The 11833-nt window shown below is 44.2% G+C and overlaps 2 protein-coding genes across 2 annotated transcripts; one reads left to right on the plus strand and one right to left on the minus strand.

The window, feature by feature from the left end:
- The first annotated feature begins 1667 nt into the window (after window positions 1-1667).
- Window positions 1668-2883, plus strand: LOC115379963 (trace amine-associated receptor 13c-like). Its single transcript, XM_030080959.1, has 2 exons — window positions 1668-1840; window positions 2067-2883. Exons 1-2 carry the CDS (start codon window positions 1668-1670, stop codon window positions 2881-2883), a joined length of 990 nt encoding a protein of 329 aa, XP_029936819.1.
- A 4386-nt stretch (window positions 2884-7269) lies between these two features.
- LOC115380128 (trace amine-associated receptor 13c-like) lies at window positions 7270-8414 on the minus strand. The gene is made up of 2 exons (XM_030081190.1): window positions 8251-8414; window positions 7270-8086 (listed from the first exon to the last, which is right to left on the minus strand). Exons 1-2 carry the CDS (start codon window positions 8412-8414, stop codon window positions 7270-7272), a joined length of 981 nt encoding a protein of 326 aa, XP_029937050.1.
- Window positions 8415-11833: the final 3419 nt, after the last annotated feature.

The following is an 11833-nucleotide window of genomic DNA, read 5'->3' on the forward strand; positions in this document are numbered from 1 at the left end:
ACCGACCTCCTACACAGAATATAGCAGTAGAACACCCGAAGGAGTTGGAATTTCAAGACGGGAACTTGGAGCTTTTCGATGTAGATCGAGCTCGTTATTTACGGAGCAGATTCAACATGGCAGCGCCCGCAGTGGAATTTATTTTCCCCTTGAATATTGATTTTATCTCGTATTTTGAGCGGAGTGAACCGTTCAATATGTTGCAATTTCTCATTAGTCCCATGTAATGTTAGCCGAACTGTATTTTGATGCCTTTTCAATAAATTGCGAACGTTATGCTCTCGCCTAGCTAGCTTGCTAACGATGGTGCTAGCCAACGTTAACGTTGGCGCTGTAAACGTGGTTTAGCTGGCTCATGTTTGCTAACGTTGAGGTTACTGAACAATGTTAACTGAATATAAACTAGCCAAAGAAACATTAGCTTCGTGGGGGCGTCCATGTTTGATAGATATAGATAGATAGATAGGTATACTTTATTGATCCCAGACTGGGAAATTCACAGTCATCCTGCTGTCCTCCATATCTCTGCTCACTGTGGCTCTCAACCTGCTGGTCATCAGCTTGTTTCCGCTACTTCTGACCAAATACAATGGAACACATTTATATTGGAAGTTGGGCTCAACACATTTTTTTTTAAGTTCCGACTTCGTTTTTTTTACCCAAAGGAATGCGGCATGAGATCATATGTAGCATGAATGATGAAGCTTGCCCTTTTTGCCTCCATATTCCATAGATCCTTCCATGTGTTTCTCCTTTTTTCAATGCCCTCCCACATTGTCCAGCACCCCTGTTTCACCTGAGAGATGGTTATGACCATCCTGGCAGCTTCTTCTTGGTGCTACACCTCCTCAACCACTAGTTGGCGGCGTTCTGCAGGTGTGGCTTTCTGCCAGGAGGGTCTTGTTGTTTCCAATCCGTAGCCACCTGTGTTTGGCCCACAATGTCCAGGTGGCGGAGGGCTGTTTTTGCTTCCTGAGCTGCAGTTGATGGATCCTACCTTCTCCCCGTTGTTATAGTAGGAGCAGCACCTCTCACAATGTCATCCCTGGATTCTTTCAGCATCATGTCAAGCCTTACTTTTCCACACTTAAATTTCTCCGTGAGGCTGGTCAATGGGAGGGCTAGAACTCCTTTACCATATAGGAAGTATGCACATGCTCATACATATATTACATATATCCTTTTTTAACTACTTTATTTAAGTTGGGGGTTCACCAGCAAGTCAGTGTCTTCAGTTGATTTAAAATGACTGACAATGGAGGCGACCCTGTTGTGATTCTCCACAGCATCAGGGAGATTTTTAGTCGCCTAAATCGACTGCATTATGCACTTGTTTGTTTCCCCACTGCGCCCACAACAAACCTATATTCTACAGAGACGATGGGCTTTCTGGCTTCCATGTTAGTATGACACATCCTGTTACATCAGAGGAGGGGTAAGAGGAAGAGGAGAAGAAAGGAGGAGAAAGAGCAGTAAGAAAGGAGGGGTGATGGTCGAGGGATTGAGAAAGCATCCCTCAGACAAACACATGAAACAACGGGGATGTGATTCTCCAATAGATTGGGAATAAAAGAGGGAGGGACAGGTGAAAACGACAGAGAGAAAGAAAGCTGCTCAGGGAGCTGCCAGACCTCAGCAGCTTCTCCTCTCCTCCTCTCTCTCTGATGATGGAGACCCTGGAAGGAGCTGAACTCTGCTTTCCACAACTCCTCAACACCTCCTGCAGGAAGCCCATCCGTCCTCACTCTGAGGCCACCACCATCTTCATCCTGCTGTCCTCCATATCTCTGCTCACTGTGGCTCTCAACCTGCTGGTCATCATCTCCATCTCCCACTACAGGCAGATTTACATTCTTAAAAATGGTCTAAAATATGTTTTGAACTGCTAGACATGCAAGAACAAATTGATTTTGTCCTGCCACACAGTTGTTTACATATTTTAGGTAGATGCTGAGTGCATTCAGCATTTTCATGATGTCTTTATCCTTCACCTTTCATGAGACATACTATAACTGCTACAAGGAAATATAACACTACATCTGACATCTGAATTTCTCCCACTCCAGGCAGCTCCACACCCCCACCAACCTCCTCCTGCTCTCCCTGGCTGTATCAGACTTCCTTGTGGGCCTCCTGTTACCAGGTCAAATTCTCTTCTTCAGAGGCTGCTGGTTATTGGGTGACTTCATGTGTGGTTTCTTTTTCTGTGTTGCCTTCATCAATACCTCTGCCTCAATAGGAAACATGGTGCTCATATCAGTCGACCGCTATATGGCTATTTGTGACCCTCTGTGTTACCCCACCAAAGTCACTCTGAGGAGAATTAAAATCTGTGTTTGTCTGTGTTGGACCTGCTCTGCTTTTTATAACAGTGTGATACTAAAGGATTTCGTAAGACAACCAGGCAGGTATAATTCCTGCTACGGAGAGTGTGTGGTTGTCATTAACTACATTACAGGAGCTGTTGACCTCATTTTGACATTTATTGGTCCCATTACTGTGATCATAGTTCTGTATATGAGAGTGTTTGTGGTGGCTGTGTCTCAGGCTCGTGCCATGAGATCCCACATTGTGTCTGTCACTCTGCAGCCTTCAGGGACTGGAACTGCTAAGAAATCGGAGCTGAAAGCAGCCAGGACTCTTGGTGTTGTTGTGGCTGTGTTTCTACTGTGTTTCTGTCCATATTACTACCCTGCTCTTACAGGCCAGGACACTGAAAACAGTAGCTCATCTTCTGCTTTTTTGGTTTGGCTGCTGTATTGTAACTCCAGTTTAAACCCTGTGATCTATGCCTTTTTCTATCCCTGGTTTAGAAAATCTATTAAACTGATAGTTACACTTCAGATACTGCAGCCTGACTCCTGTGGGACCAAACTACTGTAGAGAGAGAGGCTGTGGACTGACTGCACAAAGATCTTTTCTATGAAGGGGTTCAGAAATGTGTATGTTCATATAGTTTTTACATCACTAAATTAAAAACACAAAAATACTGTAGTTTAAACATTCTAATAGTATAAGTTTATTCCACATCTGCTGTGTATTTTTAAACTCACGCACACTAGATATTATATTTTATATACATTACATTATACATTATATGCATATCAGTTAAACTATTATATAATGTATTATTACAAAAGTTCACAATCACAGAGGAAAAAAGACTAAAATACTGTTTCAGAAAGTTCAAGAAAGAAACATTTGGCACAGCTTGAGCATAACCTGTACAAAACTTATTTTAATGAAGCAACATTCTCTCTCTCTCTCTCTCTCTCTCTCTCTCTCACCCTCCTGTCTATTTTCCCCCCACTCACTTTCTCTGTGCGAGCACCAGGTGGATCATGCTTCAGCTTAGAAAAAAAGAGGAAACTTCCTTCAATCTCAGAAATAAAACAGCAGTTCAGAAATATTTCCAATCTCAGAAAAAAGACCAATCAATCAAACAGACAAATCACCTGCCATTTGTAAACAATGTCTTTACATGACAGCCTGTATGTATGTTGTTGAACCGTAAACCCAAGGTGATGAAGCACAGATGTGCATCGAAAGGCCATCCAGGGTCCTTTAAGTTAACTGAACATTTGCACTTAAATATAAGAAACATAGCACTTTATAGTGAACAATCGTCTATTTTTAATCTTTCTATTAAAAAATAATATTTTTTTTTTTTCAATTAGAAGAGCTCATGAATAACAACAACAATAATAAAAATTAAAATCATATTTTAAATTCTTTTTTGTGAGTTAATAGAAATGTAACTGACTGTCAAATGGGCACATGATATCAGCTGATGTCCATCACAGGCCCCAGACTGTGTGATCTCCAGTGCCAGATTAAATGGACAGATTACTGGGCAGACTGGGTTTTTTGGGGCCCCCAACACACACCTCTTGGTATTTAGCAAACAAAACAAAATGAGTTTTAACTGCTACATGAAGTATGCACATGTTCATACGTATACTACATACATACCTTTTTAACTGTTTTATTGAAGTTGATTAATTTGCACAAAGGTTCCAAAATAAAGGACATAATAAGAGAAAGGCTTTTCCATGTAGTCATTTTATATAAACTGTTTATTCATGTATTTATTCCTCTCTGTGTCTCATGTAAACCAAGTATTTAGTGATTTATCTTTCGTGAGCTGGCCTGGTGTAGAGAGAAACCGCATAGTTCTAACACTGTCCACCAACATCCACCCACAAGTAACAGATGGAGCAAATTAGCTCGTTAGCTACATAGCTAACATTCCAAGTTAACATTAGCTAAATTCGCTGGTGACCAAAACATTAACTAACTGCTTCGTGTGGAGGCAGGTAGGACCAAAACACAGGAGACCAGGCAGACAAGCAGGTTTCAGGAGAACATGTATTTTTAATAACTGGAACTAGAAACTAAGACCAGGAGCTACAAAACACAAGGAGCACAAGGAACTCTAGGAGAGCAGGCAAGACACACACAATGAAGTAATAAAGACAACTGAAAACCAGACTTTAATACACTAGAAACTAATGAGCAAACAAGAGTGACACAGAGGGCAGAGGAAAATACACCAAAACACAACAAACACCAAAAGTCCAAACCAAAGTTCAAAACACAAAAAACTCAGAACTCTAGGAGTTCTGAGTTCTGAGGACTTCTGAGGACTCTAGGAGAGCAGGCAAGACACACACAATGAAGTAATAAAGACAACTGAAAACCAGACTTTAATACACTAGAAACTAATGAGCAAACAAGAGTGACACAGAGGGCAGAGGAAAATACACCAAAACACAACAAACACCAAAAGTCCAAACCAAAGTTCAAAACACAAAAAACTCAGAACCATGAACAGTGCCCCCCCCCCCCCCAAGGGACGGAGTTTGACATCTCAAACATTTCTCAGGCACAAAGGTGGATGGTTGTTTCAAGACAAGGAGAGGAGGAGACAAAAACCGACAGTTCAGCACAGATGACCATGGAGGCGGCCAGATCATAGAGAACAAGGTTGCAGACACAACGGGCTTCGCCAGCTCCAGATGCTGGGGGACAAGGTGAAACCTCTTTGGATAGTGGTAGCGTGTGCAGAACCACACTGGAGGCTGGCCACCAAGTTGGGCAGCGCTGAATTTGGGATGCTGAGCAGTGGTGACTCTGGAACAGTGGGCAGTGGTGACTTTGAGCTGTCGGGCAGCTGAGAAAGCGGATGAGCTGGTGGGACCAGTGACACAAGAGTACAGGACTGCAGTGGCATGGCCATGACAGGCTGGAATAAGCACGGCACGGGCCCTGAGCTCTCGGACTGGGGGTGTTGCATGAGCAGTAGGAACTGGGAGTGAGGTCGCTATTCAGACTTGGGATATTGGGAACTGTGGCAGCAGATGAGAAGGCAGGTGAACCGGTGGAACCAGTGACACAGGAGGCTGAAACTGCAGCAGCATTGCCTTGGGAGGCCGGGATGACTGCAGCATGGATCCTGGGGGCTGCCAGGAGGACCACAATAGCTACTCAGGCAGTCACTCAGGTTCTGGGAACTGGCCCTGAGGCTGCCACATGAGCACAGGAAATTGGGACTGGTGCAGCCATTTGGGCGCTGAGAACTGAGTCCTGAACCACAACACTGGCTCGTGGAATAGGGACTGGAGCTGCAGCTGGGGGAACTGGAACTGCAGCTTGGGAATGTGGAGCAGGGACTCCAGCTCAGCTTTGGGGACTGGGGCCATAGCTGCAACACAAACTCAAGGAACTGGGGTAGCTGCATGGGCTCGAGAAACTAGGACTAAGGCAGGGGCAGCAGCGCGGGCATGAGGAACTGGGACTGATGTTTGGGCTCGGGGAGCTGGAAGTGAAGTCATAACAAAGGCTCATGAAGCTGGGACTGTGGCAGCAGCATGGCCAACTGGGGCTGCTGCTTCACCCTGAGTTGACCTGAACCTCACTCTTTTCCAGCACATGGACCTTTTGAAATTTATGGGAGGGGTACTCTGGAGGAAGGGTATACTTTTTTTATTTGGAGTCCAGTGGATGGTTCATACAAATTTGCATCAGTCAGATTTATTTATTTACTCACTTACTTGACTTATTTATGTATTTATTTATTCATTTATTTATTTTATTTTATTTATTTATTTGAACTCAGACAGCGTGCTTTGTGTCTGCTCCATCCACAAGAATTCATTTTGCCTGATGCTGTTGCTTCTGCTTGTTGTTTCACACTTTAATACAACACCACTGCCACCTGAGTGGTTGCATACTTCTGTTTACACAGAGGACGTCAGCCGAGTGGACAGTGTTTCGGTGTGGCCCGGGACACACTCACATACACACTGCTAAGAGAATGAGGCCCATGTCCGAGTGAACAATAATAATAGTCCACAGCCACAATAATTATTAATACTACCAATACTAAGCATTTTTGCATATTTTAATACATTTTGTTTTTACATGGTTTACATTTTCAAGATGTAATTTTATTTACATTTTGTTAGTCATATTACAAATGTTTAAGTACAGAATGAACTCAGTCACCTCATTTCACAACATTTGTAGAAGATTTGATTGGCACACTGAATGAATGAAGTATAAGAGGAGGTGTATTTATGTGCATATTAATGTCAACATGCAATGGTGAAAATACTCACAAATAGAATCGGTTATGAAGTGACAGTTAAATGCACTTGTGGCCATAACCCATGTCAAAATGTCCCATGTCTCTCTGTCTGTTTGATAACTGAGTCACTGTAGATAACAGAAAGATAGTTTCTGAATCATTACAACTAACTAAAATGTTATTTAACAAAATAACAGTAATGTTAAAGTAAATTCCAGTCCCATATAACTAAAGGATGACAGGTAACATTTCAGAAAAAAACAGACAACCAACAACAGGGGAAACAGATTATCAGAAAGATGTGAATCAGTTCAGAATCTGTCGCATACACAATACAAATAATAGTGATATAATTACATAAAATGATAAGCCGCATTCTGCTCAAGGTTTTCTCCATATTAGAAATGTTTTTTCCTCGACCTCACGTGCCTGCTCATTGGGCAGATTTTGGTGCATAAGATGAGCCTAAATTTCTTTAGTCTCTGTAAATTACCTAAATATAAGCTCTGTTATAATGTGATCCAATACAAATAAAATTGAATTAAAATGAACTTAATTAAACAAATAAATAAACACTGGCACATACAGCATTTTTTAATAATTATTTATTCTGTACTGTGTCTTTTGAATTCATCCCCATATTAACAGTTTATAGAAAAGGTCTCAGCCACAGCCTCGTCCTACAACATTTTGGCCTCACAGGAGTCAGGCTGCAGGATCTGAAGTGTAACTATGAGCTTGATAGATTTTCTAAACCAGGGGTAGAAAAAGGCGTAAATCACAGGGTTTAAACAGGAGTTAAAATAAAACAGCCAGTTCTCAAAAGCTAGAGATGCAGCACTACTCAAGCTGTCATAGCCTGCAAGAGAGATACAGTAATATGGAAAGAGACATATTAGAAACACAATTATGACAATCCCAAGTGTCCTGGCTGCTTTCATCTCAGATTTCTTAGCAGTTCCAGTCCCTGAAGGCTGCAGAGTGACAGACACAATGTGGGATCTCATGGCACGAGCCTGAGACACAGCCACCACAAACACTCTCATATACAGAACTATGATCACAGCAATGGGACCAAAAAAGGTGAAAAGAAAGTCAGCAGCCGCCGCATCATCGCTTATGACAGCTATACACTCTCCATAGCAGGATTTATACCTGCCCGGCTGTCTCAGGTTTTCTTTCAGAACCAGACTGTTGTAAAACACAGAGCAGATCCAACACAGACAAACGCAGATTTGAACTCTCTTCTGAGTGACTTTGGTGGGGTAACACAGAGGGTCACAAATAGCCACATAGCGGTCGACTGATATGAGCACCATGTTTCCTACTGACGCAGATGTAATGATGAAGTTTATGAGCCAATACAGTGAGCACATTAAATCACCCAGAAACCAGCAGCCCCCTATAACGATTTGAACTGGCATCAGCACAAGGGCCACGAGGAGGTCTGAGACGGCTAGAGAGAGGAGGAGGAGGTTGGTGTTGGTCTGGAGCTGTCTGGAAAGAAACAGCAGCATAAAAAGCATTCATATTGGTAGATAAATATAAAACATAGGTTATCACCTTTATTTTGTAGCATTATTCATGTTCTAGCACATTAACCTTTTCTTTTGAATGGATCAGTTTTTATAAAGTATTGTACTGATAACATCTAGGGTCACCTGTAGTGAGAGATGGAGATAATGACCAGCAGGTTGAGAGCCACAGTGAGAACACAGATGAAGGCTAGTCCAACGTAGGCTTCAGGGCGCGGAGGTATCGGCCTCCTGCAGGAGGTGTTGAGGAGTTGTGGAAAGCAGAGTTCAGCTCCTTCCAGGGTCTCCATCATCAGAGAGAGAGGAGAGGAGAAGCTGCTGAGGTCTGGCAGCTCTTTGAACAAAACCCTCTGCCACAGAGTTTTATCACTGAATCACTCCTCCCTGCTTTCCTCTCTCTGTTGCCCCCCCCCCCCCCCCCCACCCCAAACCCACGCACCCAGTCCAGTCGAACAGCAGCACTAACTATGAGCTCAATGCCAAACATAGAAGTGAATGATCACCTCTAGTACCTCTCACAAAAAGAAAACCTGAGCATTATAGGCAGCAGAAAGGGAAACGTTAACATGGACCTAATAAAGTGGGGGGTGGGGGGGGGGGGGGGGCGTGGTAAATGTCTTATTTTACAGGTCAGTCATGCGCAGCCTTCGTTGTCTCCTTCCTTGACCAAAGAATGCCAGGTTGTTTAATGGAGTGACATTCATCGGACAAGGATTGGGAAATGTTATCATTGTCCGTTTGGTTAGCAAGTCCTTTCATTTACACCACTGGACCTTGACGCCAATGGCCCGTTGGAGTCCGGAGAGTCACATAGTCCTCCACACCGTGACTGAAAAATGCCAGTCCCAGCTTTAGAGCACAAGAGGTGTGAGAGACCATTTGGCTCCAAGAAGGTGAGAGGGCACCTTTTAGTGGTCTCAGGCATCATGGGGGGTGTTGACTCAATAGGTGAAAAAGGCATATGGTTGACTGTAGCCTGTCTCATCTTTAACCTCTTGGAGAGTCGGCCGCGTCAGGCTTCTGAACCCAGGATGGAGCTGTTCCTACAGGTGGAAGGAGAACTAGAATGTCCTGTTCAATACTGTCAAAATTTATTTTCAAAAGCAGAACATTGTCAAATGAGTTCTATCTTTTGATTGTTTCCACCCACAAATTTGGCTCCAATCACACAAACAGACTCACTCACTGAGATGCACCTGCAAAGCATGTGTGCCCAAAGCCATATAAACATCACACAAAAAGTATGGAAATTTGTGTTTGGTAGATTATTTTTTTGTTGTAACAGTGCGTCTTGGCAATAAATGTTATACCCTTGGAAAGCCTGTTTATTTCCCCTTTAAATGGTGCCACATTTGTAAGGAACATGCATTTGTGGGATAAGCAGCAGAGCTGAGTATGTGGGTTGCGGCCATGAAAAATTTGCCAAAGTTTCTCTGCCAATGCCTAACAGCTTATTTTGCTGTTGCTATTGACTCTTGTTTTGAGCTTCTGGCACCCCCAGGTGCTCACCTGTGAGCATGGGTCCTGCTTCAGTGGTCAGTAGGTATCTGCTCCAAAAATCAGCATGCCACGTTTGACTGATCTGGATAGGTCCAGTGCGATAGGGCAACTTCAAACTGGTGTTCCGCAAAACCAAGTTGCAGCATTATTTGGAGTGAGTACCATTTCCAACGTGAAAGTCAAGTTCCATATAACGGGATGTCAGAGACAGGCCGCGAAGTGGGCATCCCAAGAAGACCGTTTCCTCACCCTGTCAGTACTTAGGTACCGTAGGCTGTCTTCTACAGATTTGCAGTCAAGGTTTGTAGGACGATATGGCCGATGGCTCCGGTCTCATAGGGCTGCCAGGAGGCCTGCCATCACTGTCCTTCCCTGTCAGGCCCGTTTGCGCTGGTGTCTGCAACACGTGCACTGGAACCTGAACATGTGGAGGAACGTTATGTTCAGCGATGAGTCCAGATTCTGCCTATGGCATTTGGATCGTAGGGTCAAAGTGCAGAGAAGACGCGGAGGACGCTATGCTGATTGCTGCACTGATAGAGTAACATCTTTTGGTGGAGGCAGTGTGATTGGTGGTGGGGGGGGGGGGGGGGGGGGGGGGGGGCGCGCTGAGCGGCAGCCTTCTCTATCAGAAATGGAGTATTTGAATGGAACTTTGTGCCATTTGGACTATGCAAGGCTCTGGCAACATTTCAGGAGCTAATGGAGCATGTCTTAGCTGACATACAGAGGAAGACCTGCCTAGTCTACTTGGATGACCTCATCGCGCTGGGCCGGGATATGTCAGCCCAGTGCTTCGGCCTGGTTTTTGATAGGCTGCATTAAGCCAACCTGAAACTGGAATCTGCTACATGTTGACTCTTATGCCGCCAAGTAGCCTACCTGGGCCACATCATTTCAGAGGTTGGCATGGTCACTGACCCAGTCAAAGTCTAGAAGGTGTGGGAGTGGCCTACACCCACATCACTCCAGGAGGTCCTTCAATTCACCAGCCTGGCATCATACTATTGACAGTTTGTGAAAGACATTGCCACTGTAGCCGTGCCCTGACCAAGAAAGTCTGTGAGTCTGGTGGGAGTAGAGACACCTAGCCTCGACAACAGTCCAGTGGGGGTAGATGAAACCCTGCACAGAGACACAGACAATCTGAAGCCCCCTAAGGGAATCTATTTCACAAAAACCACTAAGATTGCTTTGTTTTACAGCTGGTTGAATTGCAACAGGCCCAGGAAGCCAACCCAGACATTGCTCCCTTTAGGGCATGGATGGAGGCCAGTGGAGAGTGGCCCTCATGTACTACAGTCTCCCCATGCAGTCCAGCCACATAGACTTATTGGAGCCAGTGGCGGGGTACATCAGAGATGGAATTCTGGTCAGGAATTCTAATGCCTGGATGAGACCCAATTCTATCCACAGGTTGTGCTGCCATACACCTTCTAGTCTAACATCATGAGATATATGCATGAAGGGCCAGTTGGTGGACATTTTGGTGTGAAACACACTCTGGCATGGCTTCAGATTTGATACTACTAGTGCTGTATGAGAGAGGATGTGGCCCTCTGGTGCCGCACCTGCATTAGCTGCACGTTCAAAGCCTGGCACCTTAAGACAACACAGGCTGCCATGGGAACTATCAGGGTGGGAGCCCTGTTTCAACGCATTTCTTTGGTTATCATGGGACCAATGAATGGGATGGAGCGCACCACCCATTATTTGCTCATGATTCAAAACTATTACACAAAATGAGTGGAAGCGTAATCCCTATCCAACGACCAGACAGTAACTGGAGCTGAGGTGCTTGCCTTGGAATGGGTGTGTCATTTCGGGGCACGGCAGTTGCTGCATAGTGACTCAGGTCGAAACTTTGAATCCTAAGTTCCAGAAAATGTGCACACTGTTCGATATCGATTCTTTTATTTTGTGAACATACACTCCTTGGTGGTCGAGTAGCAGGCTCACAACCCTGTTGTGCTAGCCAAAATGGAAAATGAACATCAGCAACTTGCCAAAAGATGGGAAATTTTAGCTTTGACTGCCCTACCAGCTGAATTCTCACATTTTGAAACATCATTTTAAAGGTTTTCTATTTGAAATTGTAATTTGACTGTTAAAGAGTCTGTATTTTCTATTCTCTATTTTTGTTGCTGCTCTTTTTTCCCCTGAGCTCGTGGCACAGCCCCATACTACACGGAAAAAGAGTGATGCTGAG

This window comes from Myripristis murdjan, chromosome 21 (assembly GCF_902150065.1).
Source record: "Myripristis murdjan chromosome 21, fMyrMur1.1, whole genome shotgun sequence".
In the NCBI taxonomy this organism is placed as follows: Eukaryota; Metazoa; Chordata; class Actinopteri; order Holocentriformes; family Holocentridae; genus Myripristis; species Myripristis murdjan.